Raw genomic sequence first — 22940 nt, forward strand, 5'->3', positions numbered from 1 at the left:
AAAGGACACACAGAAAAGCACAACGTGGGTGGGATTGGGGGGCTGGGGGCTGTTTTGGGGGGCTAGAAGCCTAGAGAAGCTCTCTCTCTCCTTGTTCTGACTGGGATGATCTCCAGAAAACCTCCCTCCCCTGGCCTGGGCATCGCCTCCAGGGACCTCCCCAGGCTTTATGTCTCCTGACCTTTGCTTCGGATTCAATTTTTGCTCTTGGCCCTCGCCCTAGAACTTCGGTCTGGCTCTTGTCTCAAATCTTCTCTCAGTCCCTGCCCCAGTTTTCCTTCGCTGGAACCCTGCCCTCCCATGGCCCCATCTGGAGACAAATACCTCCAGGACCTCCTCCTTCCCCTACTGAGGTCAGAGGTCCTTCTCTATGGGCCGGGCTTTCTGTGGGCCTGTCCACATAAGGGACCACTTGGACGCTGGAAAGTGCAGGGATTCAACGTGGATGGGCCCTTGGTTTCCTTATGTCCCTCATACCAGCTCATAGCTCTCCCCAAATCTACCCATCTGTGGGGACCTTTGGGAAGCTGAGTCAAGTCCCAGGCCAGGCTCCCTCTAGGGTGTCAGGACATTCCTCGGAGAGGGAGACACACGGTTCCAGGTCCAGCCAGCTTGCCCTCCCAGAGGAACCAAACGCAGGGAACTCATGTTTTGATCATGGCCCGTGGGAGCTGTTCTTGTGTTGGTTAAATAGGCAGGAGGTAAACATGCACCGAGGAGACCAACTTTGGCTCCCTGTGCACCGGGTTTCATTATAATGACGACAGCATAGAAGGTGGGCGGGGGGGGGGGCAAGGAAAAACCCCTTAGCAGTGCTCCCCCGCCACCAGTGTGTACGGGCTCTCCTGTGCTCCCTCTGGATGACTTCTTGGGAGTGTGCAGTGGTCTCTTCCTTCCTTAACTTCATTCTGATTACAAAATTAATACTTCATTGCGACAGACTTGGAAAATGCAAAAAGTGAAATGAACAAGACAGAAATGTCCTGAAATTGCATACTTGAGTCACTCTCTCCCACATTCAGCAGGCACGCACCATTCTCTGAGCTCATCTTACTGATTTGTTTTGCTTGTTGACTGTTGATTTCTCCCCCACCACAATCTTAAATCCTTTTTTTAATTTAAATTTAAATTTTTAAAAAAGATTTATTTTATTTTAATCTATTTTTATTTATTTTTACAGAGGGAGAGAGAGAGAGACAGCAAGAGAGGGCACACAAGCAGGGGGAGTGGGAGAGGGAGAAGCAGGCTTCCTGCTGAGCAGGGAGCCTGATGCGGGGCTCGATCCCAGGACCCTGAGATCATGACCTGAGCTGAAGGCAGATGCTTAACTACTGAGCCACCCAGGCACCCCAAGATTTATTTTATTTTTAAAAAGAGTTTATTTATTTGACAGGGAGAGAAACAGCTGAGCAGGGAGCTGGGTTCGGGGCTCGATCCCAGGACTCTGAGATTATGACCTGAGCTGAAGGCAGATGCCCAACTGACTGAGCCACCCAGGCACCTCTCTTCTTCTCCCCTCTTCCTCCTGCCTTCCTCCCCCTCCTCTTCTCCCTCCTTTTCCTCCCCCACCTTCGTACCCCCTCCTTGCCCTGCCCCTCCCTTTCCTTCTTTTTTTAAGCATTTGCTGCTTAGAACCATCATTTATTTGGTTTGGCTGTGAGTACGAAGTGTATACAAGTTGAGTTGCACCAAAGTCCAAAAGTCTGTCTTCCGTCTGTCTTGTATCCCAGTGAATGCCCAGGGCCCATGAAAAGGCTGGGCTGGAGGTGCTTTACTGTACTCTGATGAGTGAATGAATGCAGGCCAATGTGTAGGTTTTCACTCTGTGGTGATCACCCACAGGAGACGGTGGTAGGCAGGAGAGGGTAATAGTTTAGCAATTGTCTGATACTCACCACTTCAAATGAAACCTGTCAATTGCACTTGCTAATTAAAAATAAAATTCCCCCCCTCTCTGGATCTTCACTCTTTCCAAACCAAAAAGTATCTCAGTGCAGCTTTAGAGACGCCTGTCGCACTTGCTGTCTCCCACCAGCAACCGTTCCCAAGTGGGATCCAACACCACAGCTCCTGACTGTCTATAGTTTAAAATCCAGCATAGGTCTCTCTGTTCCCCAAATCCGGGCTCTTTCCCAGCTGCCTCCACCGAGGCCGTCAGTCTTCTTTCTGGTCACTTACAGCCATCAGCACTTCTGAAACCAGAATATGAGATCTTGTATGGATTTTTTTTTTTTAAGATTTTATTTATTTATTTGTCAGAGAGAGAGAGATAGCACATGCACAAGTAGGCAGAGAGGCAGGCAGAGGTGGAGAGAGAAGCAGGCTCCCTGCCAAGCAAGGAGCCCAATGCGGATGGATCCCAGGACTCTGGGATCATGACCTGAGCCCAAGGCAGTGGCTTAACCAACTGAGCCACCCAGGTGCCCCAGAGATCTCGTATGGATTTAACTTCACAGGCCAAACCATTATTTTAATGAGAGGCCTTAGAGTTTTCAACTCTGGATTGCTGCTCATGTTTCTGGGGTTTCTGGGGAGTCTGTTCCTGAATGTTTCCTCCAGCCCCTGGGGCAGCTCTCACTGGCTCACCCACAACAAGGGCAAAGTCCTGCCTGCCCAAGGAGCCTCCTTGAGACACGCATGACCCAGCACCTGCAGTCCCAAGAGCCCTCTGCCCCAAGATGCTTACCTTGCTCAGGGGGGTCTCCCCAGGGCAGATCAGGGGTGCGGGAGGTGGGGGGGTATGGTTGGGGGAAGCTGAACACTGGAGGCTCATTCTCAGGGGGATAGTTGGTCCTGCTGGGAAGGAAAACCACCTCCCTTGAGCCTTCTCCTGCCTCAGAGAAGGAATTCAGCAGAAATTAAGAAAACCCTCCATCTGGGAACATGATCCTGTGTTTGGAGAGAACAGACCTGAAGAAGTCACCTCCTTTACAGATGGTTAGTAGAGCACACAGAAGAGTTAAATAGCAAATTGCAGATTTTCATTTTCACTAAAAACATTAGTTTCCTGGGGATGCCTGGGTGGCTCAGTTGGTTAAATGTCTGCCTTCAGCTCAGGTCAGGATCCCAGGGTCTTGGGATCGAGTCCTGCATCGGGCTTCTTGCTCAGCAGGGAATCTGCTTTTCCCTCTGCCTGCCACTCGCCCTGCTTGTGCTCGCTCTCTCTCTTCAAAGATTTTACCTTTAAAAAAGAAGGAGGGGGGTGGTGCCTGGGTGGCTCAGTGCCTTCGGCTCAGGTCATGATCTCAGGGTCCTGGGATCGAGCCCCACACCAGGTTCTCCGCACAGCAGGGAGCCTGCTTTCCCTCTCTCTCTCTGCCTGCCTCTCTGCCTACTTGTGATCTCTCTCTCTCTCTGTGTCAAATAAATAAATAAATAAATAAAGTCTTTAAAAAAATATTTAAAAACAAAAACAAAATAAACTTCAGTCTCCTTCTTAATGCCAGCTACCCGGGGACAAATCATAAGATCCTCCCAGAAGCTCTAGTTTCACACTCCACTAACATTTACTGAACATCTCCGATGGACCACTTACCTTTCACATAAACTCATTTAAGTATATGTCACAGGGGTGTCAAACTCTTTTAAAGGGGATTTAGTTTTCCCATTTTACAGATGAGAACCCAAAGGTTTATAAATGCCTAAGTTACTGTAATTACACACAGCTAGCCAGGAGCACTGGCAGAATGAAAATGACATCTTTGGCTTCAACCCTGACAGCAGAGAATCTCTCCTCAGTTTTAAACCCACAGTGTTCAGTCGTCATTTTTTTTTTTAAAGATTTTATTTATTTATTTGACAGAGAGAGGTCACAGTAGACAGAGAGGCAGGCAGAGAGAGAGAGAGGGAAGTAGGCTCCCTGCTGAGCAGAGATCCTGATGCGGGACTCAATCCCAGGACCCTGAGATCATGACCTGAGCCGAAGGCAGCAGCTTAACCCACTGAGCCACCCAGGCACCCTCATTTTTTTTTTTTTTAAGATTTTATTTATTTATTTGACAGAGAGATCACAAGTAGGCAGAGAGGCAGGTAGAAAGAGAGAGAGGAGGAAGCAGTCTCCCCACTGAGCAGAGAGCCCGATGTGGGGCTTGATCCCAGGACCCTGGGATCATGACCCGAGCTGAAGGCAAAGGCTTTAACCCACTGAGCCACCCAGGCGCCCCTCAGTCCTCATTTTTGATTGCAGTAAAATACATGTAACACAAAACTTACCATCTTATTCATTTGAAAAAAAAAATGGAATGCTTCATGAATTTACATGTCATCCTTGCGCTGGGGACACGCCCATCTTCCCTTATTCCAGTTTTGGCAAGCATCCCTCTTACTCGTCTTTACGTGTACGGTTCATTAAGTCATGTTAAATATATTTACATCTTTGCAGCAACCATCCCCATCCGTCTCCAGAACTCCTTTCATCTGCAAAATGCAAACCCTGCACCTGTTAAACCCTAACTCCACATTGCCCCCCTTCCCTGAGTCCTCTGGCAACCACATTATTTTCTATTCTGTTTTCTATCTCTGAGAATTTGACTGCTCTATGTGCCTCATCTAATATGTGGAATCATACAGTGTTTGTCTTTTTGTCACTGGTTTCCCTCAGCCTAATGTTCTCAAGGTTCATCCATGTTGTCACAGGTGTTAGGATTTCCTTCCTTTTTAGGGCTGAACAGTATTCCACGGGACACACATACCACATTTTGTTGATCCGTTCATCAACAGATGACAGATCCGTTCATCAACATTATCAACAGATACTTTGATTTCGTCCACCCTTTGCTTATTGTGAATAATGCTATGAATATCAGTGTCCACGTAACTCTTAGAGACCTCCGATTTCATTTCTTTGGGGGCGTATACCCACAAATGGAGTTATGGATCATATGCAAATTCAGAGTGACAATGCCAAGTGTTGACGAAGATGTGGAAACTGGAATATTCATACGTTGTTGGTTGGAATGGAAACTGGGAGAGTCATTTTGGAAAACCATGACAGTATATCCTAAAGGTAAGTATTCTAAATATATGTATAAATCTATAATCTAATAGCCCTACTCCTATGTTTACCTAACCAACCGAAAAGTGTATGTATGTGTTCCAAAACCCATGTTCAAGAATGTTCAGAGCAGCCCATTTTGTAATAGGTCCAAACTGACAATTATTCACCATAGTACGATGGCTAAACAGAATGTGGGTATTCATACAAAGAAATGTAAAGACCAGTAGTTCTTACCATTTGTGTGCATTAGAATCACCTGAGGGCTTGTTAAACTCCTGATTGCTGGGCTCCAGCTGTCTGTCCCCTACCACCTCACAGAACAGATCTCACATTTCTCCCCCTTAGGTGTTTTTACCATTGTTGAAGATGGCTGCCAGCCACCTCCCCCTGCTCATTCTCTCCTCCCCTACATCAGCAGGAACGGGGACTGAGGAAGCCTTAGAAGCCTGGTTTCTGATCATTAGTACAAACTCAAAAATCTCTCTTCTGTCAGGTCAGCCCTGCACCCCTGGATTTGTTGTTATGCTTATGAACGCTATCTCCCATAACTCCGACAAGTAATTAGTGCATAATTATGACATAATTATGACACCCATCTTTATCCTCTTTTATAGACAAGGAATTGACAATTAGCTGGATTAATTGCACGGTCCTGCTGCTAGACAAAAGTAGAGAGGAGATTCAAACGCACATCTTCTGACTCTGGGTCTAATGTTCCCTCTTCCATTGCCATCTGTGTCTCCACACGCCCCCCCCCCCAATCCGGATGCTACCAAGTTCCAGCTCTAAGGCGAGGCCCCCTTTCTCCAGGAAGCAAATACTGCAACCCGAAGCAAGATGGTTTTGCCTGATGTGAATATAGTATTGTTTAGCTACCTAATGTGCTTCTGGGCATTAAAAGCTCAGCCCTGAAAGAGCTCCTTTAGGCAGTGTCTGCTGTTTCTGTTGCTAATTGGCTGTCTAGGGAGGTGGATGCAGCTGTAGTGAAATGCTGATCTTTTCACCCTAATCAGCAAGAGCCAGCTGGGATACTGTTTCCTCCATGCATCAGCATTTCTGAAACAGCTGCTTATGACTTTGGCCAAGCCAAGTGGGAAGTGGGGACTCCCTGAGAGTAGCCTGCAGCCTAAAGAGATTCAGCACCAAGGGCAGCGACTCAAGTCTCACTGAAGGCGTAAAAAGCCACAAAAGCAGAGAGGTTCTCAGTCTTGACTGCAAGCTGGAATCATCTAGAGAGAAGAAAACAAAATTCCAATGTCTGGGCTCCATCCCAAGTCCAACTGGGATAGATCTGGCAAATATATATATATATATGTATATACATAGTGTTAAAACTCCTCTTTTCCAAGTGATTCCAGTGTGCAACAAGGATTGAGAATGGTCACAGTAATGAACCAACAAATAGGAGGGGGAGTGTTCCAAAGAACAGGCAGTGATCACAAGACTTAGGGTTTATTTATTTATTTATTTTTAAAAGATATATTTATTCCTTTGAGACAGCAAGTGAGCAGGAGGAGGGGCAGAAGGAGAGAGAGGGAGAGTCTCCAACAGACTCCCGGCTGAGTGTGGAGCCGAAAGTAGGGCTTGATCCCATCACCGTTAGATCATGCCCTGAGCCCAAATCAACAGTTGGGTGCTCAACTGACTGAGCCACCCAGGTGCCCCGAGACTTAGAGTTTTAAAAGGAACCTTCCAGGGGAGGTTACTTAGCTCTCTGCAGCCTTTCTTCCATGAAAACTATTCCTGGCTCACTCTAATTGGGCAAGTGCTACTCTACTCTGGCATCATCCTCCTTGGGATCCCTCTTTTGTATATCTATGAGAAACAGCCTGGACATTCTTCATGCAAATTGGAGAGCTCAATTAGGTCCAATTCAAAACACACACACACACACACACACACACACACACACACACACACACACAGAAGGAAGAGGCTGCAGATGTCTTGAGAATTGGCAGAATGTTTCCTTCTTTCAAGATTTTTAAAAAGAAAAATCAAGGTGCGCCTGGGTGGTTCAGTGGGTTAAAGCCTCTGTCTTTGGCTCAGGTCATGACCCCAGGATCCTGGGATTGAGCCCCACATCGGGCTCTCTGCTCAGTGGGGAGCCTGCTTCCTCCTCTATCTCTGCCTGCCTCTCTGCCTACTTGTGATCTCTGTATGTCAAACAAATACAATCTTAAAAAAAAAAAAAAAAAAAACAAGAAAAATCAAGTGTTGCTCAGTTATTTATAATGGTGTAAAAACTGGAAACCACTTTAAAAATAGGGTGTTGTTGGGGCCCCTCGGTGGCTTAGTCAGTTGGGTGTCCAACTCTTGATTTCAGCTCAGGTCATGACCTCAGGGTCGTGGGATTGAGCCCTGCATTTGGCTCTGTGCTGGGCATGGAGTGTGTATAGAATTCTCTCTTCCTCTCCCTCTGCCCCTCTCCCCTGCTGTGCGCTCTCTCTCTCGAAAATAAATAAATAAAATTAAAAAATTAAAGAAAAATGGGGTGTTGGCTGTATTTGTATAATTGAATAACCAGGGGTTGGGTGTCTGCATAGTGAAACTCAGAGCAGCCATGGCAAAATATGCTTCATATGAAAATGTAATGGTATAGAAGCTGTGTATGCTCTACTCCCTGAAAAAAAATTGATAATATGTACCACATGATCCCCACTTTAGAAAAAATATATGCACGTCAATATTCGGATATGTTCAAAAATGAAAACCATTTCAAGTGTTAGCTGTTATCATGGAAAGTTGGTGAAACAGGGAATTTTTGTTTTGAATTTTTGAATTTTCCTACCCAATCCTTATTTCCATAATAAATACACATTTCTTTTGTCAGAAAAAAATTAATACAAAAACCCCTATATGATGAATGAACCAGTGAATTGATTCATAAGAATTTCCTGTTTTCAACAGAGGAATACAGGGAGTTTTAGGCAGGAATAAAATGTTAATGACATTCAAATAATGACAACAGTGTAGATCCTTCCCTACAATCAAGAACTTCTTTAAGGCAAATGTCCATGCTTCCTTGGGGTTAAATATTAATCTGATAGAGCCCAGGCCAGCCTAGGAGATGAATTTTAGTTTATGTGAAATTTTTATGAACTAATTAGTGGGTTGGATCAAAGAGCAGGACCAGAACAGAGTCACAAAGAGGTCTCAGAAGATAACGCATTTCTTATTAATTCACCACTGCTTTCTTAAAAGGACATGAACTTGGACGAGGCAGTCACCTCCCCTGGATCAGAACACCTACAGATCTAACGCATGTCCCAGGTGGGAAGCAGGGCTGGAAGCGGGAAGCAGGCTGTGGGAAGGAAACTTTACCAAATCTATCACAGACAAGGGCAGCAGAGCCAGCCTTTGGTCTTCTTTCAGTAAGCCAGCTTCAGCAGGGAAGAGGGAGGAAATGAGCAAGTTGGAACCATATTCACTTAAACATAAATGCAAAGCAGGGGCGCCTGGGTGGCTCAGTCAGATAAGCATCTGCCTTCGGCTCAGGTCATGATCTCGGGTCCTGGGATGGAGCTCCGCATTGGGCTCTCTGCTCAGCAGGGAGCCTGCTTCCCCCTCTCTCTCTGCCTGCTGCTCCCCCTGCTTATACTCACTCTCTCTGACCAATAAATAAAATCTCTTTAATGAAAAAATAAAACAAAACCATAAATACCGAGCCCTGTTTGATGGGGTCTTAGAGGAGTCCTGGCCCAGCAGCAGTGTTGCCCCTGGTGTGCCACCATGAATGATTAAATACGAAGCGATGTAAAAAGCTCATGGTTCCATTAAGGCTTCAGGGCTCCAATTTCCTACCAGTGCGGAGTGTCGGAACTGCTCTTGGCTAAACAGAGCAGTCTCCCTCCATCTGTTATAAAACACGCTTTCAAAACTGACATCTTTCTAAGCAGCCTATTTCCCTTTTAAAACACTATAAACAATTATAAGAGACAGCATTCACAGGGTGAGAAACGAAGAGCCCTTCTCGACTGTGGCCTCCAGTTTGCTCATTCCGTTTCCTAGAGCCGGCAGCTCATACCATCTCCAATACCTTTCCTGATATTCCGCACACAAAATAACCTATAAAAGTGGGCAAAAGATTTAGACAGACATTTCACCAGGAGAGATATGTAGGTGAGAAACACTGGAAAGAGCTCGACATCATTAGTTATTAAGGAAATGGAGACTAAAACCACAAGACATGACTACACACCCGTGAGAATGGCTAAAATGTAACAGATTATACCAAATGTCAGTGAGGATGTGAATGAACTGGAACTCTCATAGACTAGATTATGCAATGGTACACATTGGGGGCGCCTGGGTGGCTCAACTGGTTAAGCGTCTGCCTTCAGCTCAGGTCATGATCCCAGGGTCCTGGGATTGAGCCTGTCTCGGGCTCCCTGCTCGGCAGAGAGCCCACTTCTCCCTCTGCTCCTCTCCCTGCTTGTGCTCTCTCTCTGACAGGTAAATAAATAAAATCTTAAAAAAAAATAAAATGGTACACTTTGGAAATCAGCTTGTCAATTTCTTAAAAAGTTAAATGGAGGCTGGTCAAAGGATCCAGTCCGTCCACTCCTAGGTACTTACCTAAGAGAAAGGGAAATACATGCCCATGCGCAGACAGGTGTGTGAAAGTCCACAGCAGGTTTATTCATGATGGTCCCAAACTGGGAACAATCCCAAAGTCCAACAGCAGCGAAGTAGACGAGCACATTTTGCTACATTCAAACAATGGAAAACTATACAGCAAGAAGAAAGGAAATCATCTATTGGTACATGCAATGTGGATACATCTCAAAATAGTTATCCTAAGTGAAAGAAGCCAGGCCCACATACATATTGCATGATGCCATTTATATAAACCTTTAGAAGATGTCAACTAATCAATAAAGACAGAGGGTAGAGCAGTGGTTGCTTGGGGATGAGGGGGTGAGGAGGGTTAGAGGGAAAGATTTACAAAGGGGCACAGGGAAACTTTGGGGGGTGATGGATATGTCTCCTATCTTGATTATGGTGATCCAATTGTTCACTTTTTAAAAGATGTATTTATTTATTTTTGTGCGAGAGAGGGGGAGAGAATGAGCATGAGAGGGAGAGGGGGCAGTCTCCGCTGAGCAGGGAGCCCAATGTGGGACTTGATCCTAGGACCCTGAGATCATGACCTGAGGGGAAAGCAGATGCTTAACCGACTGAGCCACCTGAGTGCCCCAATGTAGATCACTTTAAAGTGTACAGTTCAGAGGCACCCAGGTGGCTCAGTGGGTTAAGGCCCTGCCTTCAGCTCGGGTCATGATCTCTTGGGATTGAGCCCCGCATCGGGCTCTCTGCTTAGCGGGGAGCCTGCTCCCCCCAACCTCTCTGCCTGCTTGTGATTTCTCTCTCTTTGTATCAAATAAATAAAATCTTTCTTAAAAAAGTGTACAGTTCAATGGCATTTAGCATATTCACATTTTTGTGCTCCCACTACCTCTGTGTGTTTCTAGAAACAGTGCCTCACCCCAAGAAAGGAGCCCCACACCCATTAGGCAGTTACTTCCCACAGGTGAGGTTTTCAAACAAGGAGGATGTGTTTTACAGGCAGGCTTGGAAAGGAGGTCATTCATTCCAAAGGAGGAAATTTACAAAGCCCTTGTCACATCATGTCACTCCGGGACAGTGCCAGTATGTATGAGTATGTATGCCGCAGGGCTGAGGAACGGGTGGGGTGAAGCAGGAGGGAAAGGCAGGGTGAGGGGCGGTAAAGATCACGTGTGCTGGCTCTGCCTTATAAGCAGTTGGAACCAGTCAAGGGCAGTGAGGAGGGATCGGTGGCAAGGGGACCTCTCTGAGTAATTTTCATCCCTGAGGGATGCTGTCAACTTTCACATGAATTCAGTTTGAGCCAGGGTTTCTCAACACGGGCGCTCTGGCTCTCGGGGCTGGATGATTCTTTGCCCACCGGCGTGGGTGGCTGTCCTGTGCGCCGTGCTTGCCTCTACCCATGAACCGCCACAGTTGTGACAACCAGTGATGTCTCCAGACACTGCCAAATGTCCCGTGGGGAGGGGTGTGGAAGGACTCCAACTCTGTAGTCCCCAGCTCTCAGGAGCAGGCAATTCACAGCGTGTTCTGGGAGGCCTTTGCTCGGAGCTGCAGAGACAAGAGGATATGGGGCAGGACGACCCCTGAGAGCTGGACTTCTAGACACAGAAAATCTGTGTTAGAACTTTGTGGTGTTTTTTGTTTTGTTTTAATTCCTTCTTCCATTTACTCAACAAGCACTTAATGCCTACCTTGTGCCGGGTATTGAGGCTATGGCCGGGGCAGGGGGGAGCAGGGGTGAGGGGAAGGGTGAGGAGGAGCACCTGTGGAAGTTAGCATCCCATCCTTTCACCTCCCCAGCCAGTCTGCATCTGGGACAGTGGCGTCTCATCCTGGGAGGGGCAGGGAAAGAGGAAGGTGGGAAGAGCCAGGGAACTGTGGGAGCACGCTGGCAGAGTGGGAGGTGGGGGGGTGATCACTGGTATCAGCTGGGCTTGGCCCTTTGCCAGTGTCCCCGTCCCTCACCGTGCTCCCACCTCAGAAGAATAGGTGTGGTTTGGGGTGCACCAGGGAGGCTGAGACCCAGGCCCAGGAGCACTTTGGCAAAGATCCCTGTGTCCAAAGGTGACATGGAGGCAAAGTGGCCAGTGGCTTCAAGGACTCGGTGGGCTCAGATAGTGAATGTATCCGTGGGGCTCAGTGTGGATCAGAGTGCCTGCCCCCAATGTTCTAGACACTGAAAGACTCTTCGAAGCACAACCCAGAGGCAAAGGAAAGGCGATTCAATTATGACCAAGATTATTTCCTTCTTTTTCTTTCATTTCTTCCCTCCTTTCTTTCTTTTTTCCTTTCCTTCCCTTTCTTTTTTTTCCCTAAGCCCTGGACGATGGGGCTCTGAGTCCGATTTCACTGAATTTAGAAGAGTTGTGTGACAGTTTCTGCATAAAGTTCATGCACATGAGGCTAAGAACAGAACACTGCCCTGGCCCCCAGAGACTTGAGGTCTAGTGTTAAACTGCCCCCATCTCTGCCATTATTTCTGGAGAACATTCCGAGAAATTTTATACCCTTGTTCTCTTTTACTTGGTTCAATCTTTACAACTGCATCAAGTTGCTGAGAGTCCATTTTGCAGATAAGCGAGCTGATCCGAGAGCGGTGTGGTGACTGCCAGTAACCCAGAAGTGTCTGATCCAGCGGCAGAATACAAAACATCTGCTCTTCCTCCTGCATTAGGCAGCCCTGCAGTGTCCAGCTCATGAGGGCAGCTGATGGTTGTTGGGGTTGTGGGGGCTCTGGTGGCCAAGCGGGCTCCCTCCCTGCGTGGCCCTGGCTGTGCAGTCACCGCACTGGCCACCACACACCACACTGGCAAACGCAATAGGGAGCTGCCAGCTATTCTGGAACAGAGCGATTAAGAGGTTGGCTGTTGTTCAGGAACATGAACTAGGCAGCTGTATGCAGAGCACGTTGAGGGGTTAGATGAGAGGCAGGACACCCAGCTCAGGGCCGGCACGCGCAGTTAGTAATGAACAACAGGGCCCCAGCTCGTGGGACCTGCAACAGGGGACAGGAGAGGACAAGGTGGGGACTGAGGACTTATTCCAGAGTGAAAAACCCAGATGCCGTATTCTTAGCACATTATCCATGAGTGCACGTATATCCGGGAGAATTGTATGAATTATGTGCCACACTCATTTAGAGATAGTCACTTTGGGGGAAATGATTATGTTTAAACCATACTTTTTCAGCAGTGATTTAAAAGTAGTTACCAATCATATTTGCCTGCTCTCCCTCAAGCTGTAAGCAATTTCACCAGCAAAAGCATGACCTAATTGGATGCTTGAGAATATCTAAAAGAAATGCACTAATTAAGAGAAAGTGACGGTTTCCTAAGAGCTTTGTATCCCAAAGGAGGAAAACTGAATACCACAGATCAGGGTAACAAATTAGATGATAATTTGATGAGAGCAGCAGAACACTGTCAAGTGATCTCTGGGATTCCTCTAAGCAGATATTCAGCACCTGATCTTAGCTTTTAAGTCTTTTCAGAGAGTTAGTAATAAAGAGCTCTGCAAGCTGAGGAGGTCTGCCAAGGTGGGGAATCTTAGCGGAGCAGAGCCCAAGGCGTCTGGTGGAAGTGCTTTCCTCTCTGCTCCAGTTCAGTCGGCAAATCTGTATCTTCAGGAGGGGAATATACTTTCCTCCTGGCTTTTGCTGTAGAGAAACAAGGGAAAATGTCTTGATAATAAACGTCTTCAGTGAGATTCTCCAGCCAGCTTTTTTTTTTTTTTTAATTCTAGGCATCCCTGCCATCAGACAAGGCATGCTGGGACAGGGCCTCAGATCCTTTCCCAAGGAGAGGGCAGGTTCCATAGGAGTGGCGGCCCATCAAAGCCATTCCACCCAGAAGGAAAATGCAGCGCACCACTGCCATAGTCGGCCGTCTCTAGGAAGAGCTGTGAGGTTCTAAACTAGAAGGTAGGAAGAGTTGAACAGGAAGTTTGTCCACTTAAGGCCACTAAACCACCCCCCCACACTTTTTTTGGACAACCTCAATGCATTATATTACTTCTCGTAAAGGAAGTGATTTACAAAGGAAAACTTTACCAAGCAATCACAGCAACTAGTTCATATTCCTTGAAAATAATCAAGCTGCAGGACTTTAAATGAGATTTAAATGTACCACTTTTAAAACCAGGCCAAACTGGTGGTTCTTTCCTAACTCCTCTCATAATCATGCAGCACAAGTTAAATTGTATCTTGTGGAACTAGCACAGTATTTGGCTCAAAAAGCCCTCAAGATTCAAATCCTTGCTTTATTGTTCACTCTGATTTTGAGCAAATTGCTGAATCCTTTTGGGCTTGTCCCTCTATCTGTAAGAGGGATGGCTAAACTAAGAGTGGTGCTGGATTTTATGTAGGTCTACGTGGGGGTGCACACACACAGGGTTGGGCACACGTTCATAGCCAAAAGGAGGTCAGGACCCCAAGAAAGAAGTGGGGGGGTGGCCCCTGGGTGGCTTGGTGGGTTAAGCCTCTGCCTTCGGCTTAGGTTACAGTCTCAGGGTCCTGGGATCGAGCCCCTGGAATCGGGCTCTCTGCTTAGTGGGGAGCCTGCTTCCCCCTCTCTTCTCTGCCTGCTGCTCTGCCTACTTGTGATCTCTCTGTCAAATAGGTAAGTAAAATCTTAAAAAAAAAAAAAAAAGTGGGTACTTTGGAAACTGAATGGATGAGAGGGGGAAAACTGGGGTGGCCAAAGCAGTAAGAACATTCTGGTCAGTCTAGTCAGATAAAAAGGCCAGAGATGCGGGCAGGGAGTCACTGCTAATGGGGACAGTGCTGCTTTTTGGGGTGGTTAAAATGGTTTGAAATTAGTGGTGCTAGATGCACAACTAATATACTAACACCCTTTGGTACATTTTAAAAGGGCGGATTTTATGGTGCATGCATTTTATTTCAATTTTACTGTTAATTTTTTATTTTTTTAAAAAATATTTTATTTATTTATTTGACAGACAGAGATCACAAGTAGGCAGAGAAGCAGGCAGAGAGAGGGGAGGAAGCAGGTTCCCCGCTGAGCAGAGAGCCTGATGGGGGCTCGATCCCAGGACCCTGAGATCATGACCTGAGCTGAAGGCAGAGGCTTTACCCACTGAGCCACCCAGGTGCCCCTAAGCTATAATTTTTAAAAAGGAAGAAGGGGGCACCTGGGTGGCTCAGTGGTTTAGTTAAAGCCTCTGCCTTAGGCTCAGGTCATGATCCCAGGGTCCTGGGATCGAGCCCCGCATCGGGCTCTCTGCTCAGCTGGGAGCCTGCTTCCCCCTCTCTCTCTGCCTACTTGTGATCTCCGTCTGTCAAATAAATAAAATCTTAAAAAAAAAAAAAAAAAAAAGGAAGTAGAAAATAAGAATAAGGACATTTGGAGAGGTAATGGAACATGAGGGATTTTCAAATTCTTTGGTGTGTTGAAGAATCAAGTTCTGTTCTTTAGGATAAAAAGTCATTATTTAGGGAGGGTAAAAACCCATTTCTCTTGTTAAATTCTACAATTTTACATTGCCATCATACCTTCTCAAGTTTCATTTTGAGAAGAGATTGTCCTTCATTTCTAGGGCTAAGTTATCAGTGGAATATTCATACAATAGTTTTGAACGATAGGTGATGGGCAGCTTTTCAGTACCTGTACTGTTTCACTCTGGGTTTTAGGACATCACGAGGAATACTTATCAATACCAAAGATTTCATAATTATCATCGCAAACTTCCTCGATGGTACCATTTCAAATAACCACAGGCACAACCATTTAGATTTCTAATTTATTATTAAATTACATAACAAAGCTTCTTCTATACAGTCAGAAAAAGCACATTTATATGAGAACAAAAATTAAGTACAAATACAATAAATCTGGTTCCAAGAAGCCATTTTAAAAGCAAAAAAATTAGAAAGTGCATTTGGAATAGATTTTTAAAAATCTGTATTGGCATTTTTCATGAGGAAACATCTTTCATCATGGTCACGTGTGACTGGAATTGATTTCCCTCTCTAAGAGCTAATAGGATGGGAACAGATGCAAATACTCTTACACTAAAGTGAGAGTTGGGTACAAAGAAAATGAGAAAGATCCTTCAAGACATGGCTCAGCTTTGTCTCAGCTTTTTATCCAATAAACGTCCTTTAGTCACTTAATCCTTCCTTATTTTCTTTTGCCAGAGAAGCTTAAGGGTATGCAGGTTTATAAAAGGAAGACAAGCTTGGTTTAAAAAGACCACGATGAAAAGCTCTGCATCTGAACAGAGACCCGGCTAAACAACCTCTGACCCGAAAGAACGGAGCGCAATTGGTTCACTTTTCTGAGTGGAATCCGGTTGTGCTTTAGGGACATTCACCACAGACTTTAGTGTCATCCTAGATATGGCCATTTATCCTCCACGGCAAGTTAGAGAACTGCGTCAGTTTCTAAGGTATCGTATCTGGCTAATGATCAAAAATGAGGTATGAGAAAACCAAAAAGGTTCGTCCAGTTCTTTGAAGTCCTTTTCATCAGGTTGAGATTATTAAAGTGAAATAGCAGATCAGTGGTAGGAATGCAAGTCCAAGGGGCCTCTGTTCCAGAGAGGCCGAAAGTCATGACATCAAAAGGCTCAGTAAGTACATTTTCCTAGTCAGATGTGTTGAGCATCCAGTAGGAAAGAATTAAAGTAACTATTATTTGGTTTCAGGTATAAAAAGTGCCTGCCGAGATGTCTCCTCTCTTCACTTGTATTAGTTTTTAGGATTTTACTTCCAATGCCTGATCCATAGCAGGGAAAAAGGTATTTTCTATACAAGTTTGGTACAAAGGAAAGAGGAACAGTGGAGAAGGAAAGCCCTTTTCTAACACTAGAAAAATAAAGGGTGAGCAATGCAGTTTACAGGGAATCCTTCAGCATCCTTCAAAACACTAAGAAGAATATAGAGAGAGCCAGGACAGATCATCTGAAGCACTTGGAAATTGGGTTTGAATTTAGTGGTCAATTAAACATTTTTAACTAAAGTTATCAGCACACATTAAAACAAAATCTCAGAAGTACACTTTTGGGAATTTTGTCCGTTATGTTGCCATGGTTTTTCATACTTCTTAGTGAAAAGGAAAGTTTTGAATGGTTACTAAAATGATCCCAAAGGAAAGATGCATTATTATGTAAGACAAAGGCTGAGGGAGAATAATTTCCTCTAAGAGGCAACTTCCTTCTGACCTCCCAGCTCTAACAAGCAACTTACAGTTGGCTCCTGAGCCTAGCAGCAGGTCTGTAAGGGCAGAAGAAAAACGGGAGAAAACTAAGATGGTTTAAAAAAAAAAAAAAATTAAATGGCATGAAACTGAAAATTCAAATCAGCCATCATGGGATTCAAATCCCCTTCTTGTAAATGACATGGCATACTTGTATTTCCTTATTCCAGGGCTTGTTTCTGCGAATGAAGGAACTATAAGAGGAGAGGAACCTTGCTATCTACACTTGCACTGGGTCACCTCACTATGGGCTACAGCACCGGGTGGTTAGTCAGAAAGACTTACCTGACACCAATATCTACACCAAGCTTTTTCAACTTCCTTGGAAGAACTGGTTTATTTTCAAAATGAAAATAACCAACATAATTCTATTACTTCATTTAAGAATAACCCTAACTGAGAGGCTCATCACCCATCAAAAGTACGTTTGCTTAGTGCAGCAAGCTAGGTTAGCTCAGGCCCTCGGTTTACCCTCATATAATCAGCTTTAATGAATGTACCAAATAACCAGACCAGTAAAAAAGACTGGTAGTATAATTAAATAAATAACTTTATTTATGATACTTCAGATTTTATAAATGCCAACCATATAGCAATGAAAGTCCCAATAAATTCTAGCTGAGGCACAATCACCAATCAAGGCCCTTTGAAAAATCAAAGATAATAATAAAGTGTCAGGGGAGAGAAGTTTTGTTCTCCCAACAGAGAATTTAATAAATGAACTTCTCTGATCCTTTAAGGTTCATGTTGGGAAAACTCAGACTTTCTTTTAAGGGCATCCCCAATCAAGTAACTGATCGATCAACCCATATTTAGAAAAATAAACCCCGTAGTTTAAAAAAAAAAAAAAAGTATCAAATGCCTTTCATACCCAGGACATAATAAAACTTTGACACCAGAAGGAAAAACCTTTGTTTCTGTACCAGACCAGGGGTTAGCATAACATCAGCCTGTGATTCAGTTCACCTGAATGTCCTCACCCACGCACTGTGATGCAGTTAAGAACTACACACTAATATCCTTTTATTCCCTGTGGCACAGTCTGAAGCCAATACTATCAATACCAGAGTCAACTGCAAATGGCGAGGAGCAACTTTCTTGGTGAGGAGTGCAGATGCTGAAGCTTCAAGCTGTCTGTGGTAGTTCAGTTAGACAAGTCATACATTTGCAGAAATGGAGAAATGGTTAAACCTGAAAAGAATTCTGGTGGAATTCTGAATTCTGAATTACTGTCACTGTCCAGGGATGGTAGTAGAAGACAGGTGCAGATGGAGACAGATTCTGTTACGTACACCTTTAACAGTAAAACCGTTCTCTGGATGAACAGATTCGGAATGAACAGGTTTTCATAAAACCCAGAATTCCTAGTATATCAGGCAGCAGTTCTCAAACTTCTGCTCCTAGACCATGGAGCATTTACAAATGGAATCATTTGGATGGTGACCCCTCAGTCAATGTCTTTTTACATGAGGCTTGTTGAATAATCAGTTGAAAACTGAGCAGTCCACTCACTCTGAGGAACTGGTGAGGGCAATGACAGACACTGGCTATTACTTTTATCATGGTAGAACTGGAATTTCATTGACTTGTAGTAGCAAATATTAATCCAATGAAAGAAATTAAAAAAAAATCAAAAAATGACTGACAAAAAAAGCCTGTTATTCTTGATGCTTTTCCAGTAATATAGTCAACCCCAGTGTGCATACAATTTACAAAAAGAAAGGGGGAAAAAAAAGGTTTTTTGCACTGTTTGTCTTCTGTTTCAGACAACCACAACTGTGTGGAAGTTGACCTGTTGGCATCTCAAAGAATCTGTGAAAAATGTAATTTTCCTTGAATATCAAAACAGGGACACAGAGTAGAAATTTATAGTACAGCTTACCAGGAAATGACTTGTGGTTTCTCATCATGAGTGTAAAATAAAAGCACAAGAACTATTTTTATTCACAACCCAGTCTGGGGGCTAAAAGGAAAGCAGTCTTTGGATACAGAGAAACCTGGTTTTCTGGAGTCCAGCTGTAAGACCTGGCTTGTCATCCGCCTTCCATACTATTACTGAAGCACAGAAACTCTGTTTCTGATTGATTTACTTACCTCCTGGGAAGACAAAAGCAACTGACACTTTTTTTTTTTTTTTTAAACTCATAACAGAAGGAAATGTGTGTTAGAAAAGACAGCACAGAGAAACTGTGGCTTCAGCTCACCCTGACCACGACACAGAGTCCACCGCTGTCAGTCCTGAATTACTCCTGCTGGTCAGGCTAATCATCAGGACAATCAACTTCTCCTTCCTACGTTTCTTTATTCCAGATCAGGGTGTGAAAGTGGAGGCCGCCAAGAGTACCCCAAGGTGTTCCATCAATGGAAAGCATACAGCAGCAACAGGATGGTACAGACGCCAATGACCCCGCCCAGGATGAGGGAGTCTCGCCGCTTCCTAAGATTGATCCGCTGGATCAGGCTGTTCACAGCAGGAAAACGATCTTTGGGAAATCTTTATTAAGGTCATATTTGAAGAAGCCTCTTTAGTGAAAAGTCACAGGAGTCACAGAAATAGAGATCAATGTGGTCCAGAAACAATAAATAATGAGAAGAAATACAGGGCAAGAAAATTACACTGAGGGAGCCCTTAAAAAACACATGTCCCAAACAAACTGAGGGATTACTACCAGGCTCAAGGTCCCAAACAAACTGAGGGATTACTACCAGGCTTCAGGTCAGGGTGGGAGCCGGTGTGCAGGGCAGGGAGGCACGGTACCGGCAACTACTGCTGCTATTGCAGCCCTATTCCCCACCCCCACTCCCCTCCTCCCTCTTCCCCTCTCCCCCTCACCCCCCCCCCACCATCTCTCTTTAAACCCCTTCTCTCACGAGAGTAGTACGTTTTGCCAGAAGAGTTTTGAAGAAGTAATTGATCCTCTCCTCACGGGGTGAAAACCCCCTTAGAATCAGTCAATTGGTGGGAACCAAATCTAGGGCCTGAATAAATCAGTCGCTGGTGAATTATTGAAATTTTTAAATATACTTTGCAGCAGTAGGTAGGATATGGTAGGAAAGTGGGTTACACTGCTCTAGCTGTCCTACGTGGGAAACATTTAAAAAAGATGGCAAATTTCCAATTTTAGAAGTTTAAAAATAGTCACAACTACATTTTACTTAGTATTTCTTACTCTTTTTTTTTTTTTTTTTAAAGATTTTATTTATTTATTTGACAGAGAGAAATCACAAGTAGACGGAGAGGCAGCCAGAGAGAGAGAGAGGGAAGCAGGCTCTCCACTGAGCAGAGAGCCCGATGCGGGACTCGATCCCAGGACTCTGAGATCATGACCTGAGCCGAAGGCAGCGGCTCAACCCACTGAGCCACCCAGGCGCCCCTTTACTTAGTATTTCAAACTGCCTTCATACTCTAGCTTGTATGCTGCAGACCACAGCAAATGCCTGTCCTTCCTATATTGCTTGGCATTTCCAACAACACACCTGCAGGTACGCCCTCTTTAACAGAGGGATCCCAGCAAAGTCAGAAAAACCACTAACAAAAAGCACCTACAACTCTAGCGAGCTGAGTCTGTACTGCATTTTCCTGTAATTAAACTACTCCGCAGGGACCATGTTCCTGTACTTACACATTCTACGTATTCTATGTTTAGGACCGTGTCTTCTAGTAATCTTGAATTTCCCTTCCTACCCAGAATAGAGCTTTATATACTGTTAAGCATTAATGTGCTTTTTGAAATAATGAAAAAAAATGCAGAAACAACTTTTAAAATATGCAACAGGAAGCATGAAATAATAGGCAGTAACTTTTACAAGGTATGAGTCTCATACAGAGCATTTGTAATTGGGAAAGAAAACTTTTCTTCTCCAAAAGGCTTGACTTCTCAGAGAGTAAACAAAATGTTTCAGAGTAACAGGCTTACAAGTTTCTCCACTGGCTTTCATGGAAGTATTAGTAATCTAATTCAAGTCAGGAACTCAAGAATTAAAAGTAGAGGTCACAAAAACTATCTGAGCACTCAACTTGTGCATGAAGAGTCACATGAAAATACTGGCAGTTACACTCATCTACAACATGTTATGGCTGGCTGTCTCCTTCCTTCTCCTTCTAAGCATCTGCCACTGACTTAATTCTCCAAATTGGAAAAAGAAGAAAAAGCATGTCATTTACAATGTTGAGGTAAGAATAATATATGTTGTGGCATTCTAACATGGATTCAAGAGCTTTTAAAATGTAAAATAATATTGTGAATAATTTGAAAATTCAAATTGATAATTTTTTTCTAAATCTATTAATATCAGACTTCTAGTGTACAATCTTTTACAAATGGCGCTAAGTGGTATAATTTCTATAAAGGAGGAATGCAAGGCATATTCATATTATGTAATAATGGCCTCAATTGCTACTGATGATGGCAACATGACCAAAAAAAAAAAAAAAGCATAGACACCTCCCCCCTGCCAAGAACTAGAGATTTCAAACTTTCAAAAAGGATACTGGCCAAAGTATTCATTTTGCTCTGAATCGACTTCAACATTCCTCTTTGGGAAGTCATATTTTCTTTTGTTGCCATAGCAATGCTGAAGGAGGAAAAGAGAAGATAATTACATTGGCATTTAAAATTATCCTGCACAGATCCATCAGACCCTTAAAAAGTGAACAGAAAACTAAGATAAGCAACATCGTGTTAAAAAGCACGGGCAGAAAAAAATCATTTCCCAAGTCACCTTTACACTGTCCTTTTCTCAAATGACCATTCCATCCCCACTAATATCCTCTGATGGACAAAGCAGAAGGCCATTCCCTGTGATTTCTCCCAAAGTAACCAATGAAATAACAGACTAAATCACTATTATAAAAGCTTCTTAAAATGGTTTTGAAAGGGGCTCCTGGGTGGCTATGTCGGTTAACCATCTGCCTTTGGCTCAGGTCATGATCCCAGCATCCTGAGATTGAGTCCCGCTTCTTCCTATCCCCCAGTATTCTCTTCCCCCCACCCAAAATAAATAAAATATTAAAAAAAAATAGTTTTGAAAAGGGCCAGGTATTAAAATATCCTTAATCAGGAAAAAAACTGTTGAGGGAAGTAGGAAATTACAATCATAAAAGTAGAACCAAAAGTGTAACACATCACAAAATATTCGTATATAACCAGTCCTTAATTTATGAAAAGATTATGTTCCAGAATTCTACTTAAGAACCAATTAGGCAGATTTTATTATTTATTTATTTATTTATTTATTTAAAGAGAGACAGCGAGAGAGGGAATACAAGCAGGGGGAATGGGAAAGGGAGAGGCAGAAGCAGGCTTCCCACCGAGCAAGGAACCCCATGTGGAGCTCGATCCCAGGACCCTGGAATCAAGACCTGAGCTGAAAGCAGATGCCCAAGGAAGGATTGAGCCACGCAGGCACCCCTCTTTTAAAAAATTTTTTTTTTAAAAGGATTCTATTTATGTATTTGACAGAGAGAGAGAGCACAAGCAGGGGGAGAGGCAGAGGGAGAGGGAGAAGCAGGCTCCCAGTGGAGCAGGGAGCCTGATGCAGGGCTCAGTCCCAGGACCCCGTGATCATGACCTGAGTGGAAGGCAGACGCTTAACCAACTGAGCCATCCAGGCGCCCTAATTATGCAGATTTTAGGAGACACATTGAACATTTTCCTGGGTTTCCATGCCAGGTGACAAAGGTTACACATTCACTAAACAACTGAGAGAGATGGGGAAAAGTCCATTCTCTTAACGAGACTATACAAAGTATAGTCTTTTCCATGCGACTACTTTGATGTACTGTTTAAAAGATCTCAGCTATTATTTTTTTTGCTATCAGTGCCAGGACTCACTTTCAATACCCTTATCTCCCAGGACACGAGAAACCTAGAGGGCAGAGTCAGTATCCATTTTGATATTAACACATCAGGGGAATGCTACAGCAGGAAAGAAAGAAACAGCAGGAAACAGAATGTCCTCGAATAATGCTGAAAATATTTGAAACATTGAAAAAAAAAAAAAAAAAGATAACAGAGATGAAGAGATTCTGGGAAGATGATAATCAGAGCACATAACTCCTGACCTCATCTCTGGTCTGATTTCCTCCATGGAAGAACACCAGAACAAGGCAGATGTGAAGGGGAGGGCCTGGTCCACCTGAGACCTGGTCTACCAAG

At 44.2% G+C, this 22940-nt stretch overlaps 1 protein-coding gene across 5 annotated transcripts in view; it reads right to left on the bottom strand.

Moving 5' to 3' along the window:
* Nucleotides 1-15311: 15311 nt before the first annotated feature.
* The window catches only part of GOSR1 (golgi SNAP receptor complex member 1), a 57771-nt gene continuing 50142 nt past the window's right edge, over nt 15312-22940 (bottom strand). For 4 of the 5 annotated variants that reach the window (XM_082707251.1, XM_082707253.1, XM_082707250.1 and 1 more), the window contains exons 8-9: nt 21275-21357; nt 15312-19265 (exon numbers count right to left, since the gene is read on the bottom strand). In XM_082707251.1, the coding sequence (XP_082563377.1) occupies nt 19141-19265; nt 21275-21357 (208 nt within the window). In that variant the 3' untranslated portion in view covers nt 15312-19140. Of the gene's footprint in view, nt 19277-21274; nt 21358-22940 lie in introns of all 5 variants that reach the window. The other variant, XM_082707252.1, reaches the window with a different exon arrangement.

Source organism: Mustela nivalis (genome assembly GCF_964662115.1).
Source record: "Mustela nivalis genome assembly, chromosome: 17".
Taxonomy (NCBI): domain Eukaryota; kingdom Metazoa; phylum Chordata; class Mammalia; order Carnivora; family Mustelidae; genus Mustela; species Mustela nivalis.